This window comes from Corvus kubaryi, unplaced genomic scaffold (genome assembly GCF_017639235.1).
Source record: "Corvus kubaryi isolate FWS band 111438036 unplaced genomic scaffold, C.kubaryi_AGA036_p1.0 62001, whole genome shotgun sequence".
NCBI classification, from domain to species: Eukaryota; Metazoa; Chordata; class Aves; order Passeriformes; family Corvidae; genus Corvus; species Corvus kubaryi.
This window is the reverse complement of record NW_024581438.1, coordinates 1-21,335: the sequence shown is the minus strand read 5'-3', so window position 1 is coordinate 21,335 and position 21,335 is coordinate 1. Positions and strand designations below refer to the sequence as shown.

The 21,335-nt window shown below is 58.0% G+C and overlaps 4 protein-coding genes across 4 annotated transcripts; 3 read left to right on the top strand and 1 right to left on the bottom strand.

Moving 5' to 3' along the window:
- Positions 1–436: 436 nt before the first annotated feature.
- Positions 437–8,461, top strand: LOC121672425 (coronin-1C-like; the record flags this gene model as incomplete). Its single annotated transcript, XM_042045066.1, has 8 exons — positions 437–754; positions 1,496–1,677; positions 2,205–2,324; positions 3,188–3,292; positions 4,202–4,347; positions 4,865–4,922; positions 5,005–5,250; positions 5,926–8,461. Coding segments are annotated over 8 exons (1,295 nt in total), but the record flags the coding sequence as incomplete, so codon positions are not given.
- A 1,050-nt stretch (positions 8,462–9,511) lies between these two features.
- LOC121672421 (P-selectin glycoprotein ligand 1-like) lies at positions 9,512–11,989 on the top strand. Its single transcript, XM_042045063.1, has 2 exons — positions 9,512–9,883; positions 10,651–11,989. Exon 2 carries the CDS (start codon positions 10,656–10,658, stop codon positions 11,844–11,846), a length of 1,191 nt encoding a protein of 396 aa, XP_041900997.1. The 5' UTR covers positions 9,512–9,883; positions 10,651–10,655; the 3' UTR covers positions 11,847–11,989.
- Positions 11,990–15,604: 3,615 nt separating this feature from the next.
- On the top strand, positions 15,605–18,282 carry LOC121672424 (transmembrane protein 119-like). Its single transcript, XM_042045065.1, has 2 exons — positions 15,605–15,970; positions 16,942–18,282. The coding sequence occupies exons 1-2, from the start codon at positions 15,678–15,680 to the stop codon at positions 17,714–17,716; spliced, it is 1,068 nt and encodes a 355-aa protein (XP_041900999.1). The 5' UTR covers positions 15,605–15,677; the 3' UTR covers positions 17,717–18,282.
- Positions 18,283–18,915: 633 nt separating this feature from the next.
- On the bottom strand, positions 18,916–21,195 carry LOC121672422 (iron-sulfur cluster assembly enzyme ISCU, mitochondrial-like). Its single transcript, XM_042045064.1, has 3 exons — positions 21,050–21,195; positions 20,326–20,404; positions 18,916–19,945 (listed from the first exon to the last, which is right to left on the bottom strand). Exons 1-3 carry the CDS (start codon positions 21,170–21,172, stop codon positions 19,851–19,853), a joined length of 297 nt encoding a protein of 98 aa, XP_041900998.1. The 5' UTR covers positions 21,173–21,195; the 3' UTR covers positions 18,916–19,850.
- Positions 21,196–21,335: the final 140 nt, after the last annotated feature.

The window sequence follows — 21,335 nt, the reverse complement described above, 5'->3', positions numbered from 1 at the left end:
GCTGGAATTCCAGTGCTCTGGCATCCTTGGGGGGCTGTTCCTCCTCCTGGTTGCCCTTCCCTGAGGAATCTTACAACAGAAGGGTTGTGGAACCAGGCAAGAAGTGAACAGGCAGTCCTGAGTTGGGCTGCTCTGGCTTCTTCCAGGACCAAACTGCTCTTCCCTGATTAAATGGGATCTGAAAGGAGCCAGATCTAACAGGAAAACAAATTGCTGGTGTTCCTAGAGAAATAAAAAGTAGGCAGTGGTAGAGCTGCAGCATTGTCCTTCTGAGGGACAAGCATGGTTTGGAAAGACAGCAGCTTGTTCCCATGGAATTGGAGCTGCAGGGGAGATTTTCCCAACTCCTCAGCAGGATGGGAACGGAGCGTGTCCGTGGACACGGGAATAAAGGGATTGCAGCATCAGGAGCTGTGGGTTTGTCCTGGCACATGAGTGAGGAAGGATATTCCACATGGATCAGCCAAGGGTTTATTGGCAGCTGGGAACGAATCCCTCCCCAATTCCCTTCCTGTTTACACGGAGCAGCGACGGCTCCGGCGGCTGCGGGATGCGCGAAGCAGCCGAGCCACGCGCCCTTCGGATGGGCCGCCCTTGGCTGAGCAGCTTTCCTTTCCCTTGCAGGTGTGGCAGATCCCTGAGAACGGGCTCACCCTGTCCCTGACAGAGCCCGTGGTAGTGCTAGAAGGCCATTCCAAGAGAGTCGGCATCGTGGCCTGGCATCCGACGGCGCGGAACGTGCTGCTCAGCGCAGGTACGGAGCGCAGGGACGGGGGAACAGCCACCTCTCCCTGCTTTCCTTCCACTCCTGCTTTTCCTTTTCCTTCTTCCCTCTCCCAGCTGCTCAGATCCCTTAGATCCCTGTGAATCACAAGACCCGAGGCAGTAGCTGGCTCGCAGCCCCCTCTGTATCTCAGCCTTTTGTATCTTCAGTTTACAGGGATAAGCACCAAGGAAATGTCTGGAATTGGAGCTTGGGAGTTGTTCCAGACTTTATTTGATCTGCAGTAACGATTTACGTCTGCATTCCCTACATCCCTGTTCCCATATACTTTTAGAACTGGTCCAAGTGTTTCTCCTTTCCCCCTGATCCCTACAAAGTATCCCAGAGTCCGGCTGTTCCTCCCACAAACTTTCAGGGTCAGCATTTTCCAAATCGTCTCCTTGGCTGGTACAGTCCATGTATTGAGATTTTTTTGACCACTGAAAATCAGTTGCATCATTATGGAAATGAATTGGATAATTCATTATCCATTGGCATAGTCTGAGGCTTCCATGGGTTGGATCCCAAGGAAAGAAGCGAGTCCTTTCAGCGGGATTGTTGGATGAGCTGGGTGTTTTCCATTGAGAAAAATCCCTCCTGAGCTCCCAGTTTGGGTTTTGGTTTCCCCAAAAAACCTTTGGAGCTGCAGGAGGTTTATCCCTTGTTCCCCACCTCTGGCTTTTCCCCTGTGTACCCCAGTGCTGTGACTTGAGCTGTTATTTCCCATTTTAGGCTGTGATAACGCCATCATCATCTGGAATGTGGGAACAGGAGAAGCCCTCATCAACCTGGATGACATGCATGTGGACATGATCTACAACGTCAGCTGGAATCGCAACGGCAGCCTCATCTGCACAGCTTCCAAAGACAAAAAAGTCCGAGTTATCGACCCCAGGAAACAAGAAATTGTCGCTGTAAGTTTGCTTAATTATTAAAGAAACGTGGATTCACTCCAGCAGGGAATGAGCAAGAAAATATGGAAGAAAGAACCTTCTTGCTCAGTTTATGCACCACCACGTTCAGTCGTGCTCTTCAAAAATTACAAGAGGAATGGTAGGGGTTGGAGGATTTGTCTGGGTTTATTGGGATTAGCGTTTGAACCGGGATTTTAGGGCTCAGTTTTAAACCTGCAGGAGTGTAATTCCACATCTAATCCTTTTGTATAATTACAGTTCCAGAGTTGTGCATGCAAAGTTGTAGCTTGCAAAGAGGTTTTCCTTCAGCCTTGCAGGAGGCCGGTTGGCAAAGCTGGAGCAAGCCAGGAATGTCCCCTTCTCTTGTAGTTCAGTGATTGGCTTCTTCCCTGAAGCAGCAGTGAAGGAGAGTTGGATGTTGCTCCTTGGATTTCCCCCAGCATGGAGGAGCAGCGTGTCCAGAGAGGAGCCACCACTCCAAGGGTTTTTCTGTTCACTGCTAATCCTGACCTGCTCCTCTCTTCCAGGAGAAAGAGAAAACCCACGAGGGAGCGCGGCCCATGCGAGCCATTTTCCTGGCAGATGGGAACATCTTCACCACCGGCTTCAGCCGCATGAGCGAGCGGCAGCTGGCCCTGTGGAACCCGGTACGATCCCAAACTGCATCCCTGTGCCCCTCACATCCAGCCTAACCCTAACCCTAAACCCAGCCCTGCAGCTGTGGAATCATGGAATGGGTGGGGTTGGATGGGACATTAAAGCCCATCTCGTTCCAACCCCCTGACATGAGCAGGGACACCTTCCACTATCCCAGGGTGCTCCAAGCCCCGTCCAACCTGGCCTTTGGACACTTCCAGGGATCCAGGGGCAGCCACAGCTTCTCTGGACACCCTTTGCCAGGGCCTCCCCACCCTCACAGTGAAGAATTCCTTCCTAAATTCATCATTTATCCACCTGAGGTTATTCCCTCTCCATCTGCTGCCTGCTCCTGCTTCCATAATTTTGGCTGTGTGGTCACTCAGTGAAGGAACTGAGCAGGAGCAGCGATCAGCTGGGAGCTGCAGGTTGGGAAGACACACAGGGAGCAGAGGGGCTGTGGGAAGGTCACCTCTCTCTCAGTGTTGAGCAGAGCAGGACAGCAACAATCCCAGGAGGGTTCAGGGTGGAAGGGACCACCTGGATTGTGGCCAGGTGGCTTTTGAGTGTCTCCAGGGTCATCATCCACCACACATCCCATCCCACTGTCACTAACTCACTGTGTCACATATTTCCCTTGACTTGGTGAATTTTCCTGGCTCCTGTTTTTATTTCATTTAGTGATTAAAATGCCCTTGGGGAATGAATCAGCTCGTGAACATTCCCAGCGTTTGTTGTAACACACGGATCCCTCTGGGTGGTGCAGACACCACCGGGAGCTCAGTGGCTACGAAGTGTTAATAATTTAAACCCTCCCTCTATGAACAGAAGCTTTTCCAGTCTTTATTAACATCCCTGGTGTTTTTATTTCCAGAAAAACATGGAGGAGCCAATAGCCCTTCACGAGATGGACACCAGCAACGGGGTCCTGCTGCCCTTCTACGACCCAGACACCAACATCATTTACCTGTGTGGGAAGGTAAGGAGAGGCTTTGGAGGCACCTGTGTTCCCCAAAAACGTTCCCCAAAAAATCAGTGCTGCAGAGATCAGGCTGCTCTGGAATGGGTTTGATCCTCACTCTGCAGAACCTGGGAAGGTCTGGAGTGGACCTGGATGTTTCTTTGAGATGGATTAGGTAAAGCTGCTCCTCATGCAACAAGTCCCACACCATTACCAAAACATTCCTTGCTGGTGTTGACCTGGAGGATTTTACACTGGTGTGGGAGGAAGGTACATTTTGGATGTTGTCCTCCTAGTCTTTGGAGATGCTGGAGCGTGTGGCAACGCCCACTGGAATTTTGTGGGGTTAAATAATAGAAAACTGGAATGAGGTGCTCCTTTCTAAAAGCAATTTGTAGGAATTTGGTGCCCACTTGTGATGGACTCCTACAAACAGGAGCCAAAGCCAAGATGAGCAAGGAATTACAAAGGAGAATCCATACAAGCATGTTCATGAATCCCATCTTTGTAGCAGCTAAGGAGGAATATTTGGTTTCTATCTAAGGAGGAATATTGGGTTTCTATCTGCCACCCCTCCTGCAGTCTCAGAGACAACAGTGCGGTGGAATTGCTTGGAATTAAGGATAAACCGGTTTACAGCCTTTCTGCCTGACTGTGGCAGGAGGTTTTTCCACAAAAGATGTGGAAGGGGCCACTCCCAGCCTGGAAGCATGAGTTCAATCCCTGTCCCACAGTGTTTGGAACAGGACTTGGAGGAACCGTTCAGTTGATGGACTCGGATTGTGGTGGGGATCAGCCTTGCTTCAAAAACAGCTGTGAGCTGTCCATGGCAGCATTCCTGGAGGGAATGGCTGTCGGGAGCAGGAGTGTGGGCACAGGGAACACAGGTCCTGCAGCCTCTGGAGGGTCTCCTGGGGTTCCTTGCAGGGTGACAGCAGCATCCGCTACTTTGAGATCACGGATGAGTCCCCGTACGTTCACTACCTCAACACCTTCAGCAGCAAAGAGCCGCAGAGGGGGATGGGGTTCATGCCAAAGAGGGGCCTCGATGTCAACAAGTGTGAGATTGCCAGGTGAGGAGAGCTCATCCCAGGGCTGGGAGCTGGGGCTGGGAATTTCAGGAGTGGTCAAAGCAGCAGAGCAGTGAGCACAGGGCAGTGGTGGTTCAGAAAACCTGGGAAGGTCAGGAAACATCTCGGGATGTCGCTGCAGTGGCTCCAGGAGGGAACATCACTGCTGGTTGGGAATATGATCCATCTCTTCTCCCAGGGAACAGGGGGAAATAGCCTCAAGTGGCTCCAGGGGAGGTTTAGCTTGGATATTAGGAACAATTTCTTCATGGAAAGGGTGGTCAGGCACTGAAAGGGGCTGCCCAGGGCAGGGGTGGAGTCCCCATCCTGGAGGGATTTCACAGCTGTGTGGATGTGGCACTTGGGGACATTGGGTTATGGTGGCCTTGGCAGTGCTGGGGGAGTGGCTGGACTTGATGGTCTCAGAGGGATTTCTGTGATTCCTTGGGGTTGCTCCTTTCCCATCTCCTGCATCTCCCTGATCCTCACTCCCTGTCCCACCTCTCCTTTTCCACGGCAGGTTCTTCAAGCTCCACGAGAGGAAGTGTGAGCCCATCATCATGACGGTTCCCCGCAAGGTGAGCACCGCCCTGGGGCCGGGCTTTGGAGCCAGCTCCTGCCTCCAGAGCTCCTGACCAATCCATGTCTCCTGCCTTGCAGTCCGACCTCTTCCAGGACGACCTGTACCCGGACACAGCTGGCCCAGAAGCAGCTCTGGAAGCAGAGGAGTGGTTTGAGGGGAAGAATGCTGATCCTCTCCTCATCTCCTTGAAGCACGGGTACATTCCAGGCAAAAACCGGGATCTCAAGGTGGTCAAGAAGAACATACTGGACAACAAACCCGCCGGGAACAAGAAGAGTGATCTCATAAATGCTCCAAAGAAAGCAGCGGATGCCTCAAACCCCGTGAGTGAACTCCAGGAATTTTAGGGGTGGTGGCCTCAGGTGGGAATCCCAGGGTGGGACCAGTGACAGGACCTGAGGGAATGGCTGGAGCTGTGCCAGGGGAGGTTTAGGTTGGAGATCAGGGAAAGGTTCTTCCCCCAGAGGGTGCTGGGCACTGCCCAGGCTCCCCAGGGAATGGGGAGCTCCAGGAGCGTTGGGACAGCACTGCCAGGGATGCCCAGGGTGGGCTTGTTGGGGTGTCTGTGCAGGGCCAGGAACTGGGCTGGATGATCCCTGTGGGTCCTTTCCAACTCAGGATGTTCCATGATTCTGTGATGTTTCTATAGAAATGGAAGATTACTGGGAATTGTTTTTTCTAAATCACAGAACCATTGAGGTTGGGAAAAGACCTTTGAGATCCCCAAGCCCAAACCATAACCCAGCACCAGCACCTTGTTCACCACTAATCCCTGTCCTCAAACTGTGTCCTTTGGGACACAGAGGAAAGTGTGGTTTAAGAGCAGGTACTGCTCCTGCCTGGGTGCACTGGTGCTGCTGGAGATGCTGCTCCATGCCCTGAGCATCCCAACTGCTCCAGAGTCTGTGTCACACCCTCATCCCTCCAACAATCCCACTGGGAGGAGCCCTTTCCTTGGAAAACCCCAGAGCTCTCCTCACTCCTGTTTTGTCTTCCAGCAAAACGACGCCAAATTGGACGAGATTTTGAAGGAGCTGAAATCCATCAAGGACACGATCTCCAACCAGGACGAGCGCATCTCCAAGCTGGAGCAGCAGATGGCCAAGATCGCGGACTGACGGGGCCGCCAGCCCAGGCACATCCCAGCTCCCAGTTCAGCCAGCAGCAGCCTGCAGCATTCCAGTACGAGCTTTCCTGTTCTCCTAAATCCACGTCAACGAGAGCCGATGATTTCAAGCCAAGCTTTTTAGTGAAAGATTTTTTTCGTTTCCTGATGTTCCAATGAATTTCTGTGACTGTGTCAAAAACAAGAAGTGCTACTTTTACAGGGGTTTTTTTGGTTTGTTTTTTTTCCAGATGTTATTATGAATCCTTGAAAAACGAATCCATTCTTGACTTCCAATGTCATGCCCAAATATCTTTTTTCTAGATTTAGGGACCAACACCACATTGTTCTTAACCACTTTTTCTTTTTTTTTTTTTTGAAGTTGCCAAAAAATAGAAAAAAAAATCGCTTTTATTTTTCTTATTTGCCACTTTTGCAGTATTTGTGTTTCCATTCCAAGGGACAGGGGGTGTGGGGGGTGTTTACACTGTGCAGAGAACAAAGCTGAAGCTATTTTGTATAAACCCTCCATTTGGAACAGTCAGGTGGGTTCCCTTCCATTCCCTTCCCTTCCCTGTGGAGACCCCTTGGAGATGGGATGAGCTGCCTTTCCTGCTCCACAACGTGTCCCCAGCCCCAGAAAAATACAAATTTATCATTCTGAACGAGGGGATTTATTTCCTACTGAAGTTTGAAGCCAGCACCACGTTCCCATTTTCATACAATCCCAAGGTTTGATTCCGTGACCAAACTCACATGTTTTACTTGCTGATTTTTATTTCCATTTCGAGGCAGAACTGACTTCCATGCAGGAATGTTTTTATCCATGGAGCATGGAGTTCCAGGTGAGCTGTGGGATGCCAGCAGTTGCTGTAAATCCTTGTTCCTGCCCCCCTCAGCTCATGGATTTTAAGGAGCTTTTGGAATCCGAGTCAGCCCCTCACACCAGTGCTGATGATAGGAATTTTCCAAGGCAGCACGAGCAGCAGGAAGGTGATTTTTCCATGATGATTCTCCACAAACAAAACGCCTGCGTTGTTATTTTTTTTATCATTTGTTTTCTCCTGTCCATCATTCCCATTCCTGCCTCCCACCCTGCCATGCTGGAAAGCTTTGCAGGAAAGGATTTGTTCCCAGATCAGATGAGCAACCCCCAACCCCAACCCTGCCTCCTGCACTCCCAGTCCTTCGGAGCAGAAGGGACTGGGAGGGTGGATTTGATCCCAGTTTGGAGAACTGGTTTCTCTGGGATCCTCCAGGGAAAGACCCTGTGAGTGCTCCGGGCTGGCGAGCGAGCTCCTCCTGGAATTCCATGGAAGCTCAGCTCAGCAAAGCTCTGCTCAGGTGGGGTCTCCCCTGCGAAGGAGCTGTCAGGGCTATGGGGCAGGCTGGCTCCCTGCTCCCAGCTGTGTCCTTGTGCTGGGAATGGGATCCAGGACACCCTGGAAAGCTGTGCCAAGCGGGACCGGTGCTGCCCATCCCTGCACAGCCCATCCCTGCAGCACCAGGGAGTGCTGACAACCCATCCTGAATCCATAGGTGGGCAAAGACCATCAGAGAGCTCCTGATCCCTATCCCAGCTGGACTCTGTCCCTGTGGCAGCTCCTTGTGTGCGGAGCGTCCCCCACCTGGAGCATCCCGGCGGACACGAGTCCCTTTGTCCAGGCTGAAGTGATTGATTTTTTTATTTTCCATTAGTTTAGCTAGGAATTCTACGATTTTCCATTTTTCCCAGTGTTTGCATGTTCAGAACTTCCAGGTTAAGGATTCCCTGTTGTGGAGGGATGTGTGCGTGGAGGCGGAATCGGCCGGGGGACGTAGCTGGAGAGGCATGAGGACGGGATGGAGGAGACAGAGGATGTGGTGGGATTGCAGAGCAGGAAAGCTTCAGAAAAGTGGGATTTCTGTGTTTTAGGGACAAGTGGCATCCCCTGCCCTGTGCCCGTGGATCCACAATCCGGCCGCTCCGGGTTCTTTGGCTGTTTGGTGATGTTTCTGTATTGCAGTAAATGCCTGAGATGTGTATTTTTATGGATTTTTTTTTTTTTTCTTTTGGAACCCAAAAACCCGAAGGTCGTTCTCCCCACAGTGGTGATTTCTGTGTTGATTTGTACGTGTGACTTCAGGGTTGTGTGCTTGGGGACCTCGGGTTTGTTCCTAACATTGGAGGGAAATCAGTTTTTGGGAGCCGCTGGATTGAGATGCCCGGGGGTGGGGTTGTGGGAGATTTTAGTTCCTAGCCTGTATTTTATTTAAATGAACTGATGCCTCGCCAGGCTCAACCGGAGTCAGTGCCTGAAGCTTTTTGTAGCCGTGATATCCCGGGAGAGAACCAGCCCAGTCCGGAAAGACGCGCTCTTATAGAGCGGCCAGAGTATCTGTCCAAATATTTGCTTCCATTTTCAAAAGATAAAAGTCATTGATTATAATCTGCCTCTGCTTGGCTTTTCCTTTGGCTCTCGGCGTCCTGCGCCCGCCCTCGGCATTCCAGGTGTGATTGATAACCGGGATCTTGAATGCTGGACACTTCAGTGGAGGGGTTGTGGCTGAGGGGGTCCTTGGGGGGACTCTCTGCTCCTGTCCCAGGAGAGCCAGGGCCCATCCCTGGGGTCGCACATGGAATCCTCCTGGTGATTCCCAGTGATGAACCCAAGAGTTTGGCTGGATGTGGGATGTGATGGCACAGACGGGCTGGGGGGTCTCGGGGTGGGTGGGGGTGATGTGTTCCCAGGAAGGAACAGCGCTGCTTGGGAACTGCCCTGGAGCTGGAGGGGCTCCTGCTCTTCCCAGGTGAAACTTGCTTCCAGGGAGCGGGAAGTCTGGAATGACACAGAGCCTGGGCTGGAAACAGCATCACTTACTCCACCCAGGTTTGAGCTTTCTCAGGGCTGCGGCGTTTCAGGGGCTGTTGCACAACCATCCCGACCCGGGCACCACGCCAAAGCCGGGCAGGGATGCTCCCAGAGAGGCAACGCTCCCTGGGCACCATGGATCCATCCCAGGGATGCTCATCCCACAGACCTGAGCCGCATTTCTTCCCTCTTCCAGCCCCCTGGCCAGGTGTTTCGGAGCAGGGACGGGCTGGGGTTTCCGGGGGCGGGGGGTTGTTGGCACCCCGAGCCCGTTCCTGCGGATGTGCCTCTTGCAGCACCTTCCTGCGGCTGCGGCTGCGCCTCCCGCCCGGAGCCTGCGGTTGGGGCGAGGGGTTTCCTGTCGTGCCAATGCCAGGGACAACACCCAGGACAACACCCAGCAGCCCCCCGGGAGCCCCTGCGAGCATCCTGGGGATGGTGCAGAGAGAAGGAGCCCGGCACAAGGGCTGTGCAAAACATCAAGTCAGGGCCTCACCCTCCTGCTCCTTCTGCCCGCATGCCGGGGCGTTTCCCGGTGCTGAGGTACCTCAGGGCACCGTTCCCCCCTCCCTGGCCATGCCCACACCGTGCCCGGGGGTGGCAGCACCAGGTTCGCCGTCACTTCTGCTTTCGGGGCGACGCCAGCCCCGGCGCGCAGCAGCTCCGCGGGGCCGCCGGTGGGGCCGAGCCGGGGGCTCCCACCAGGGCAAGAGGCCCCTCTTTGGGGTGTAGCCCATCCCCTGCCACCCTCCCCGGGGGGTGCCCGCAGCCCCCAGCCCTCGGTGGCCCCACTGTCGGCGTGACGTCCTTCCCCCACGGGCTCTCTAAACCGCAGCCGCCCTTCCGCGCTCCCTCCCTTCCCCGCCCGGCGGGAGGTGCAGGCGGAGGGTGGCCCACGACGCCCCGCGGGTGCCGGTGCCAGGGCTGCCCTCGCCCCCCCGTGCCAGGCCCTCGCCGGTGGATCCTGCAGTCGGGATCCCGCCGCGTCCATCAGCACAGGTGAGCCCTGGTGGGGAGCGGCTGGAGCGGGGCTCGGCCCCGGGGATGCTCTGGGTGCAAAGGGGGTGCTCGGGGTCCCTGAGGGTGCCGCGCTCCGTGCTGGTCCCTGGGTTTTTTGGGAGGCTGGTGGGTGCTTTGGGGATGTGGGAGCCTCCTGGGGATGCTCGGAGCATTGAGCCGTGTCTGGATGCTGTTGGGTGCCGATCTGCAGGGACCTCGGTGGCTTCCGCCCACCGCGGCTGCCGAGGCGGGGGGAATTGGTGATGGACAGATGGAATGGGGTGGTTTGGCGTGAGTTTGGGGTGGATTTGCCTCTCCTGCTCCAGCACGGAGGCGCAGGCTCATGGTGGCCTCAGCCCTGGAACCCTGTGCCAGCCCAGTGGGTGGAGGGGGAGGACGGGCACCCGGGCGGGGTCTGTCCAAACGTGGGTGACATCCCTGTGGTTTCATTTCCACATGGAGACTCATCCCGCAACTGCCCCGACCCGCAGCAGCCACCTCCATCGCGGCTGATTTCCCATTTCCAGACGTTCCACTTCCTTATCAAAACTTGTCCCTGGAGCGGAACCGATCTCCCGCAGGTGGGGGCTGTAGCAGGAGGAGGTCGCTGGGCGCATCTTCCATCCCCCCAAACCCGAGGGCCCCTCTCCAGGAGGGGAGAAGGATCCTTGGCTGGAGTGCGATCCCACATTGGGGCAGTTCCACACTCAGCATCCTCCCATGGGGAGCAGGACCCCGATGCCACCCGCCCTTTCTGTCCCCTGCAGGTCCCATGGCGCTGTGCCGGGCCGTGCTGCTGCTGCTGCTGATCCCCCTGCAGGCGTGTGGGGCTGAGCTGCCGGGGCTGCCCCAGGGAGGGCAGTGGGTCTGGGGGACAGCCAAGCCCCTGCCCCTCTCCCGTGGGAAGAGGGATGACAGTGGGCAGGAGCCCAGTGCCACCACGGTGATCAGCAGTGACAAGAGCGACGGTGGCTCTGTGCCACCACCAGCACCCGGCAGCAAGGCCAGCCTGCTCTGGGTGCCAACCACAGCCGATCCCATGGATGATTCCCCCGAGCCTGAGCTGCTCCTGAGCCCTGCAGCACCAGTGCCCAGCACCAACACCAGCCTGCCCCAGGTGCTTGCAGTGTCCACCATGGCCGAGCCTGATGAGACAGATTCCCCTTCTCCCAACTTACTGGAGGACTCTGTGTCACCAGCAGCGCCCAGCGCCAGCACCGCCCTGCTCCGGGTGCCTCTAGTGCCCACCACAGCTGATCCCATGGATGAGACAGATCCCCCTGATCCCGACCTGCTCCTGAGCTCTGCCCCACCACCAGCACCCAGCACCAAGGCACTCATGCCAACCACGGCTGAGTCCATGGATGAGACCGATTCCCCTGATCCCGATCTGCTGCCGGCCTCGGAGCCTGGCCCACCGTCAGCACCCCAAAAGAGCATCGCCACCACCACCCCCAGCTGGCTCACGTCACCCATCGAGGAGGGGACAGCCACGGATGGCCTGAACAGCAGCTCCTCCTCGGGGCTGCGCTCAACAGCCCCCCCAGCCTTTGTCCTCACCACCACGGGCCACAGGAAACCCAAGAAATCCGGAGCTCCGCCTGCACCGACCCTCCCGGCCCCTTGGGACACGACGCCGGCGGGCACCACGGTGCCCTGGGAGCCCAGCGGGGTGATGAGCAAGTGCCTGCTGGCCATCCTGCTGCTGGGGCTGGTGGCCGCCACCTTCCTGGTGTGCACGGGGGTGCTGGGGGCACTGCTGTGGCGGCGGGCGCGGACGGGGCAGCGCCAGCTGAGCCGCACCGAGATGGTTTGCATCTCCTCGCTCCTGCCCGACGCCGAGGCGGCCGCCGGCCCCCGGCCTGTCCCGGCCCGGCGGCACAAGCTGCTGGTGCCCGACGGCAGCCCCGAGCCCGATGGAGACAACCTGACTCTCAGCAGCTTCCTGCCGGAGCACTCCTGAGCCCCAGGGATGGCTCCTGCATTCCGCAGCGCTGCTCCCGATGGAGCCGCGGGCGTTCCCCGGTGTTTTAGCTTGGACCAGTGTGACGGAGCTTGTCTCCCGCGGCCAGGTCAGGCCCATCCCATTAAAGCGTTACCCGGACATGGTGGTCTCTTCCTGGCAGCCCCCTCCCTGCCCCGCCGCCTGCCCACATCCTGCTGCCAAAATTTCGCTTCTCCATCCTCCCCCTCAGCCCCCTGGGGGCGCAGAAACGAAACCCGCTGCAGGGACCAGACCCCGGCACCTTGGGGACGGGACCGCAGCCCCCGAGACCTCCTTCCCGCGTGGGCTCGGCCTCGTGGGAGCTGGAAGGTCGGCGGGGACGGGGCGGAAACGCCGGGGGACGGGGACAGGACGAGTGGCACAACGTGTTCCTGCCTGCGGTCGCCGCTGCGAGGCGGGGACGCCTCCGGAGCTGCTGCTGCCGCCTGTCAGATGCTCAGCCCCGGGGGCGAACGGTGGCCGCAGGGTATCGGCATCGTCCGGCAGCGCTGGCCCCGGCTGTCCTTGCCTGGCTGGGGCTGGGAGGGAAGGGAGAACAAATCCGTGAGAGGCCAACGAAGGTCCCACCATTTCACCCGCTCAGGCAGGTGTCAGTCACCCCTCAGGCCACCGAGTGATCCCTTCCCTGGAGGAGCAGAAATGGCCCAGGACTGGCCCTGTCCTGTCAGGCTTGGTGTCCCCATTTTTCCATTCTTGCTCCACCCAGGCTCCCCATCCCCACATCCCCATCCCTGCTGTGACCAGGCTCAAAGTCCCCATCTCTCTGTCCCCACCCCTTGCCCTGCCAGATTCAGCATTCCCATTCCCACATCCCAATTCCCACATGCCCATATCCCCTTCCCCTCATCCCCAAGCTTGCAGCCTCCTCGAGGGCCACTCTGGGGTGTCTGTCTGGGGGGAATAGCCAACGTGGTCATTCACCTGCATCCCGGCCCTGCTGCCTGTTTACATTCACGCTGTGCTTGGGATATTTTCCATCTGGATCCTGGCAGCTGCACGGCCCCGCTACGGCTGTGAATGTAAATGTTTATGGGTGAGTCAGCCGGGCCAGGGGACCCACAGCCAGTGGCCATGGCCGGTCCCCACACCCTGGCCACGGGCTCCCTGCTCGTGCCACCCTGCTCTGTCCCACTGTGTCCCCACGCCAGCGCCCTGCCAGCCAAAGCAGTCACGGGGGAAGAGGGATGCTCCCATCTTCTGGCTTCACCCCGCAGCGGCTGAGCCGGCCTCTGCCCTCGGTGAGGATGAGGCCGGTGTGTCCCGAGGAACTGGATGGGTGCAGATCCCAGGGATTGCTCCTGCTCTCGCAGCCCTGTGCCGGCCGCTCTCCAGCAGGAGCCCAGCGAGGATAAACTTTCCTCCACCGCCGGAGCGGGAGCCGGCAGCCAGGAGCCGGGAATTGCCCTATTTGGCGCAGTCGACAGGTCCTGTAGGGCTGCCATCGCCCAGCTCACGGCGCGGGAATTCACGGGAAGCCGGCGCGGTGTCACAGCAGGGTCCGCAGGGATCCCGCCCGGCAGCGGGAGGGCAGCGTGCGGTGGGGTGGCACCGGGCTGTGGGTGGGTGACACGGAGCCATGGGTGGCACAATCCCATGCACGACGTTGCACATGGAGCTCCACACGCCTCGTGCAGCTCTGCAGGACGGGTCCCCTCCGGGTATTTTGCTGGCACAGCAAAGCGCAGCCCAGGGAAGCAAATTAGAAGCAGAGCAGGGCTGAAATGCCTCAAATTGGCGGTTCCCCGGGCGGGCTGTGCTGCCCAGCCCAGCCCTGAGCAGCCCTGCGTTCCTGCTGCCCCAAATTACACGGCGGGGCCGGGCGGTCCCTGCCCTGCCCAGCTCCGAGGGGCCGGGACAGCCCGGCCGCAGGCAAAAACGGCATCGTAATGGCCGGTGGGAGCTGGCACCGGGAACTGGGACGGGGATCCCGGCTGCGAGGGTGGGGACACTGGGCAGGGAGGGATGGGGATCTTGGGCGAGGGACATAGGAATCCTGGGCAGGGAGGGATGGGGACTCTGAGCAATGAAGGGTGGGAACCGTGGGTAGGGTGGGATGCAGATCCTGGACCAGGAGGGATGGAGACTCTGGGCAAAGCAGGATGAGGATCCTGGCTAGGGTGGGATGAGCAGCGATGGGGACTCTGGATGATGTGGGATGCAGACCCTGGGCAGGGTGGAAAGGGGACCCTGGACAAGGAGATTGAGCTCAACTCCGGCATCGCTGGGTGTAGGGGGGGGAATCTCAGTCCCATCCCCACCTGGGCTGCAGGAGCAGGGCCGGATGCTGCTGGAACTCCTCCAGGCAGCCCTCACCCCCGGCCTCCCCTCGCCTTTCCCCCTTCCCCTCTAGGATTTCATCACTGAGCACTTAAGGCCGGGAAAAGCCGCCCCAGCAGCTGCTGCGAGCCGCCGGGGCAGCCAGACGGACGGGGCCTTTATTTCGGGGAGCCGCGACGCCGGCGGTGACGCCGGAGAAACCCCAGCGGCGCCAGCTCCCCTCCGTCGGGGGGACAGAATCCCTCGCCCCCCACCCCGCAGGGGTCACGGTCCCCCGGCGCTGGCCATGGCTTTTTGGGGGGTCTGGCAGGTCCCCAGGGAGGAGCAGAGGAAAATAGCAACAGGATGAGGTCACACAGCGGCTGCAGCCTCTTGAGCAACCTCAGGCCAGGCCGAGGGGACCAGGGCGGGGGGAGACAGAGCTTGGGGGGGGCCAAGCAATGCCCCCAGATCCCCAAACTGGAGACCAGGACCCGAGGATCTGAGCAGCTGCTGTGTTTGTCTGGGGAACCAGGGGGATCCCTGCCTGGAGCCTGGAGCCCAAGGCAGAGGTGCCCAGGCCAGAGCATTTCCAGGCTGGGATGTTTAGGAAATGTTCTCCTGAAATTAGGGGGGGGGTGGTCCCAAGCCACGTTTGCCCCACTGCCTCAATAATGCCAGGGCACTGAGCTCACATCCCTCACTGCCCCCCTTGGACCCTCGGATGGGGCTTTACCCCCACGTTCGTGGATAAAAACATCTTTGCAACAACACCCTGTGTGACCCCACCCCCACTTGCACCCCAAAATGTGGCCCCTTCCGGGGTTGATGATGGGGGGCATCAGGGCTCCTTTGCTGACGGGATAAACCAGGAAACACCCCCAGCCCCAGCTGGAGTTCATCTGGGAGGGGGCTGAGGGCTGCCTGCCCTTCCCTGGCCTCCCACACCCCCTCCCCATCCCGGCCCTAATGAGAACAAGCTGGTCCCGGGCTGCGACGCAGGAGGAGGAGGAGAAGGAGGAGGAGAAGAGGGAGAAGGAGGAGGCTCCATCCCAGCAGGCAGCAGAAAGGGGCTCGAGGTGTGTGGGACAGATCCCGTCTTCCCGGCTCCCTCCCGCCGGCTGCGGGCAAGGTGAGGATCCCACTGGGTGTGCCAGGCTGCTCCCCGATCTTGGGGTGGCTCTGGAGCAGGGCACAGGCTGTCCCACAGCCGGGGGTGCTGCGCTGAGGGCTGGGCAATGTCCCCACGGAGGGACACGGGATGGAGTCGGCCACATGGCTGCATTCCCAGGCAGGAATCGGAGCGTGCCGCGTCTGGACAACACCGAAATCGTGAATTTCTGGAGCAGTTGGGAAGCAGAGGGAAGCGGAGCTGGGGACGAGCTGTGGGTTCGGGGATGGGCGAGGATGGGGCTGGAATGGGGTTGGGATGGGGGTGGAGGGCTGGTAATGCCCACGGTGCTGGGCCCTGCTCTTGGCACTGCTTTGGGCTTTGCTCAGCCCCTCCATGGCCGCAGCTGCTCCTCAGCTCCGATGGCTGCCGAGGAATTGATGCCGTCCCCATCCCGGGACCCCTTTTGCACCGAGGGGCCCCTGTCTGTGGTGAAGGGGAGGATGAAGGGGCTCATCCCAGCCCCCCAAGCCCTTCATTCTCCCAGTGCTGGTCAGTGCTGTGACCCCACAGCCGCAGCAGTGCCCGGAAGGGTCGGGGGTCCAGGGCCACCTCCCACCTCTGCTGCCGTTTGTTTGCTCTGGATTAATGGAAACCAGATTGTGCAGCCGGGAAAGAGCCTGGAAGCCAAATCCTGCTGCTGGAGTCCCTCCCGGTCTGCAGAGCTGCTGGCTTGGGTTTGTTCGGGGGGAAAATGGGATGTGGGTTGGGATTTGGGGAGCCTGAGGTTGGGGAATTGTCATGGGGGGGGTCCCTGCTGATGGACCTGGGGAGCTGTTTCCTGAGACCTCCCCACGGAGCTGTGTGGAGGGGAAGAGCCCTGGGAACGGCTCGATGGCGTTACGTGGCGTGGCACGCGTTGATGTCCCTCGGGAATGTCTCGCGATGTGGTGGGGACGGTCACGTCCCGCTCCCAAATCCCGTGGGGTGCAGAGTCTGCCCAGGGGTTCACCCCGGTCATCGCTCCGGGGTGGGAAGCGCGTGTCCCATATCCTACAGCACACTGTGGGCTGTGGAACGGGGCAGATCCGGCCCATCCAGGCAAGGAGCACGGCACGGGGACGGAGCCGACCTTTCCCCCTTCACCAGGGACACTCAGGCAGCCAAGGACCCCTGGGACCCCCATTCCCTGCACCCCAGCTCTGGGGCTGCCCCTTTATTCTGCACCCCTTCCCAGCTTCACTCAACCACCATGGTGGCACTGGGGTGAAATCCTGCCCCAACCTATTTTTAGCCGTGCTCCAGCTGGGAATTAACGGTCTGGGACGGGCGGTTGGGAAATGCCTCTTGCACCAGGCCCGGCCCCTTTGTAGCATTCCCTGTGTCAAAGTTTCCACTGCAAACCTCCATTTTTCAGGAATTCTCTAATCAGCCAAATGACCGTTGTCTGGAGCCGGGTGCTGGCAGCAGCCCCGGTCCCCTGGACTTGAGCAATCCCACCCAGCTGGCTTCCAGCTGCGCCCTTGGAAAATAAACGGAGCCCCTCGCTCTGTCGGGGCAAGAAAACCAGAGCTGCCTTTCTACTTCCATAAGGAAACTCAGGCGGGTGGGGGCTGGCCTGGGGAAGGGCTTGGGGGGCTCGCTCTGTCGCTCTTAACGTGTCCCCCTCCCCCCTGCATCCCACAGGTCCCCTGCACGAATCCCGGGAACGGGCTCGGCCATGGGTGCGTGGTTGCTGCTCTTGGTGCTGCTGGCGGCGGCCCCGGCACAGGCGGCAGCCCCGCGGCACCGCCCGGTGCTGCCGGAGCCCGCGGGCAGCGGGGACGGGGATGAGGCGTCGGCCACGCTGCCCGCCCAGCCCGTGACCCCCCGGATCAGCCCCACGGTGGGGGACGCGCCGGGGACCACGGTGACCAACAGCTCGGCGCCGGGTATGCTGGACGGGCTGGTGGACTTCTTCAAGGAGTACCTGCTGCTGGTGGTGGTGGTGGGCTCACTGTCCTTCGTCCTCCTCTTCATCATCTGCGCCGCCGTCATCGTCCGGCAGAAGCACAAGGCCTCCGCCTACTATCCCTCCTCCTTTCCCAAGAAAAAATACGTGGATGAGCGGGACAAGTCGGGGGGAGCACGGGCGTTCAGCGAGGTGCCCGAGAAAGCGCCCGAGGCCGGCGCGGAGGAGCCGCTGGATGGCAGCCGGCAGCTCCAGGCGGACATCCTGGCTGCTGCCCAGAACCTCAAATCCCCCCCCAAGGCACCGCTGGCCAATGGGGCCCGGGGTGAGCACAATTCCCCTCAGGAGGAGGAGGAGGAGGAGGAAGAGAAGGAAGGAAGGAAGAAGGTGGGGGATGAGCAACCCAAGCCCCCTGCCCAAAATCCCGGTGCGGAGGAAGAGGCGAGCGCAGGAGGCAAGGAGACCCCTGATGCATCCCAGGATGGCTCCCAGGCCCCCTCTGGAATCTGAGGCAGGGACACGGTCCTGGGCAAGCCTGAGGAGCTGCTGGCTCGGGACACACGATGGACATGGTGGATGAGGCTCTGTACGTACGTGGTGGCTCAAGGGAGCCCCGCTGAAGATCCCATTCCCTCCCCTGACCTCGTGCTGATGGGATGCTCATGGGGGGGATTTGCCAGCTGGTGGTTTTCCCCAGTGCTGGAATGCTGTCAGCGCCACTCCTGCTGCCCAAGGGGCTTCTCCCACCCCAAGCACTGGGGTAGTGCATCCTCCCAGCTCCAGCCCTGCCCCCAGTGTGCCACCAGCTTCCTCCCAAACGTGATTTTAATAATCAGCAGCAGCCTGGTCCCTGCCCGGTGCCTGGCTGGGAGCTGTGTCCCTCTGGGAAGAGGGATGGGACCAGGGCTGGAGGTGTGTAGGACATGGGGCAGCTTTGCCCATGGCCAGCCGAGGGGAGGAGGGATGAGGATTTAGGGACAAGGACTCTCCTTTCCTTCTTTCACCCCAGAGCCCAGCTGGATTTTTGCCTCATTTCCTAAACCCCTTCAGCTAGAAATAAACACTTCCTCTGCACAGCTCCTCTCCCGTGTGTCTCTGCAGCCGTGGGGTGGCCAGGGGACAGTCCCCGTGTCCCTGTGCTCCTCCAGGGGCACTGCTGGATTGGGCTCCAGGGGCAGGGGAGCCCTGGGGAGGGTGTTATCAATCCTCAGATCAGCACATCACATGCCACTTCCAGGAAACCTTTATCTTGTACCCACAGCTGTGGGCGGGGGGGGGCAAAGGGGGGGCTGTGGGCGACTCAGCCACGGCACTGGGGTGCAGCTGCTCCAGTGGGAACAGCAGGGAAACCTGGAAGGTGGGAGAGGCTGTTCTGCCTCAAAAGCAGCACATCCCTGTATCCTTGCAACCTCCTGTATCCCTGTGTTTTATCCCATCACATCCCTGCCTCAGGACAAGCTTCCCTTTGGAAGAACGTGCCACCACAAAGAGCTGATTCTGCCCCGAAGCAGATGTGGGTGTGTGAAGTTTCCCTGACTTTTTTTTTTTTAAACTGGGAAATAGCAGGATTGTTCCATGAGAGAGAGGCGCACGTTCCTCACTGCTGGAGGGTGCCAGGAGCTGAGGAACCACAAGAGGGACCTTGTGAGTGACAAACTCAGCAGCAACGTGGGACCTCTGCGTTAAAAATTACAAATACTGTGCCCAGATGCAGCAGAATGAGACAATTATTTTTTTAAATGTGGTTTTAAGTGTTTAACAATGCCCTCAGTATGAAAAATGGGAAGTGAGGTGTCTTGTGGGGGGGGTTGGAAGGTAAAAAGGTGAAGTTTTCCCATGTGTTGTCTGCTTGGTTTGGAAATATTTCCCCGCAAAAGAGGAACTGTGGGAGCTCCCCTTCAGAGCATTCCAGCTCTGCTATCCCCCACCGGGGTTCCAGTCTGAGGGTGCATTTTAGAGAATCCTGGAGTGGTTTGGGTTGGAAGGGACCTTAAAGCTCATCCAGTTGCAAACCCCTTCCTTGGGCAGGGATACCCTCCTCTAGCCCAGGATTTACAGCTGTAACAGAGCACCTGGTGAGTGTGAAGTGGAATTCTTAGGGAAAACACCCCAAAATTCAGGCTGTGCCTCAAACAGGAGCTTCAAAAACTAAGTGGTGACAGGATGGGAGCAGAAACCACCAGTGTTTCCTGGCCACTTTTCCCTTTGGCACCTGCAAAGAATTCCGAGAGCAGGAATTTGCCCCCGGATTGCGAAATCAACCCCGCAGGAGCCAAGGGCGGCCCCACAGCTCCCACACACACATCCACACCAAGGCAACACTTACCACTAAATTCCATAAAGTATTAGGCAAAACTAGACATCTTCCCAAAAAAAAAAACCCCAAAAAAAGTGCAGCCCTTCCAGTACCAGACAGCGGGGTTGTGTCTCTGGAGCAGAGTCTTCCCACAGCATTCCCAAGGGGACAGGAGCCCATCCTGGCCGTTGTGAGCACTACGGAGTGGCTGGACACCACAGGGACACGTTGTGCGTAACTTGTGCGTATCTTACAGCTTGAGTAGTGCACAGGGTCCTACTACAGCTCGGGAATCGCACTGCAGAGTGAGGAGGAGGAGGAGGGAGGAGGGGAAGCTGTGCAAGCAGTTCAGGCATTGTCGGCTTTTTTGTCGGATTCTTTGCTCGAATCCTGCTTCAGTTTGTAATCAGCCAAGGCAGCCTTGATGGCGTCTTCAGCCAGCACTGCAAAGGGAAAAATAAAAAGGATTTTAAGGACAATTCAAGGGCTTTTAGGATGTAAGATGAGGTAGAAAGAAAAGCAGGCAGCAGTGAGCAAACAAGACAAGAAAGCACAGATTGATCTTAGGAGTAGAAGCTGAACGGAATTCCTAAAATACTGAATTCCTATAATGCTGAATTCATGTAATACAATTTCAGATAACAATACATTCAGAATCTGAGCATTTGTTTTCAGCCTGCTGAGCCACGGGCTCCAAAATATTGAAGAGATCTGAAAACTCTGGAATTACCCCTGAAATCTGAACAAGAAACTGTTTGGAAAACAGCATACAGAAGCATCTGTGCTGTTCCTAGAGTACCTGAGATGCAGGGTTTTTACTTACTGGAGCAGTGCAGTTTGACAGGGGGAAGGCAGAGTTCCTTGGCAATATCTGTGTTCTTGATTTTCAGCGCTTCGTCAACCTGAAACACAGGCAGAGGTGGTCATGGGCCCTGTTGTTTGTGTTTGCTAAGAAGGTTTAATGCTCCAGAGCCAGCAGAAGCCACAGGGGAGATGATCCCAGCTGCCCAGGGCACTGAGAGATGTGGGAATTAAGGAATGTCTGACTGACGTATCAGTGTCACAGACTGTCCCCATCCTGGGCTGCTCCAAGCCTGCTGATCCTCTATCACAACACTGAGGGGCATTTACTGCTGGCAGAAAAACCAATCTAAATGATCTAAAGGCTCTCTATAATTAAAATTTCTGCCCTCAGCCTCGTTATGCTCATTGCATAAGACACCAAATAGCTCCGTGGTGGAATTGTCCCTGGAATTGTCCAAAAACAATGTGGATGTGGCACCTGGGGACATGGTTAGTGGCAGACCCGGCACTGCGGGGGGAACGGTTGGACTTGATGTTCTTAGAGGGCTTTTCCAACCTTAATTGGATTCTCTGATGGTTGTAAAAAAACAATTATTGCCCTACAACTGAAGCCCTGACACTGCTGGCAGTCACTTCTACAGCACGAAGCAGTGCAGGGATTCCCTGGAGAGCACTTCCTACACGATCCCAACAGAGAACGCAGGTGCGTGGGAAGCTGTGAAGCTTTCCCGGAGCTCCCTCACCGTTTTCCCTTTGACCCACTCCGTGGCCAGCGAGCTGGAGGCGATGGCCGAGCCGCAGCCGAAGGTTTTGAAGCGGGCATCCACAATCCTGCCGTTCTCGTCCACTTCCACCTGCGGGAGCATTTTGGGGACACTTTAGCGCCCGGTTCAGCTCAGCCAGGTCCCTCCACCAGGGGCCCCGGGTAGCGGGACTGGCCCTGTCCCGGGCACAGGGCACGGGCAGGGCGGGCGTGAGGGACGCCCATGCTGTCCCCTGAGGGGACACGGGAAGTTTGACCCTCGCAAC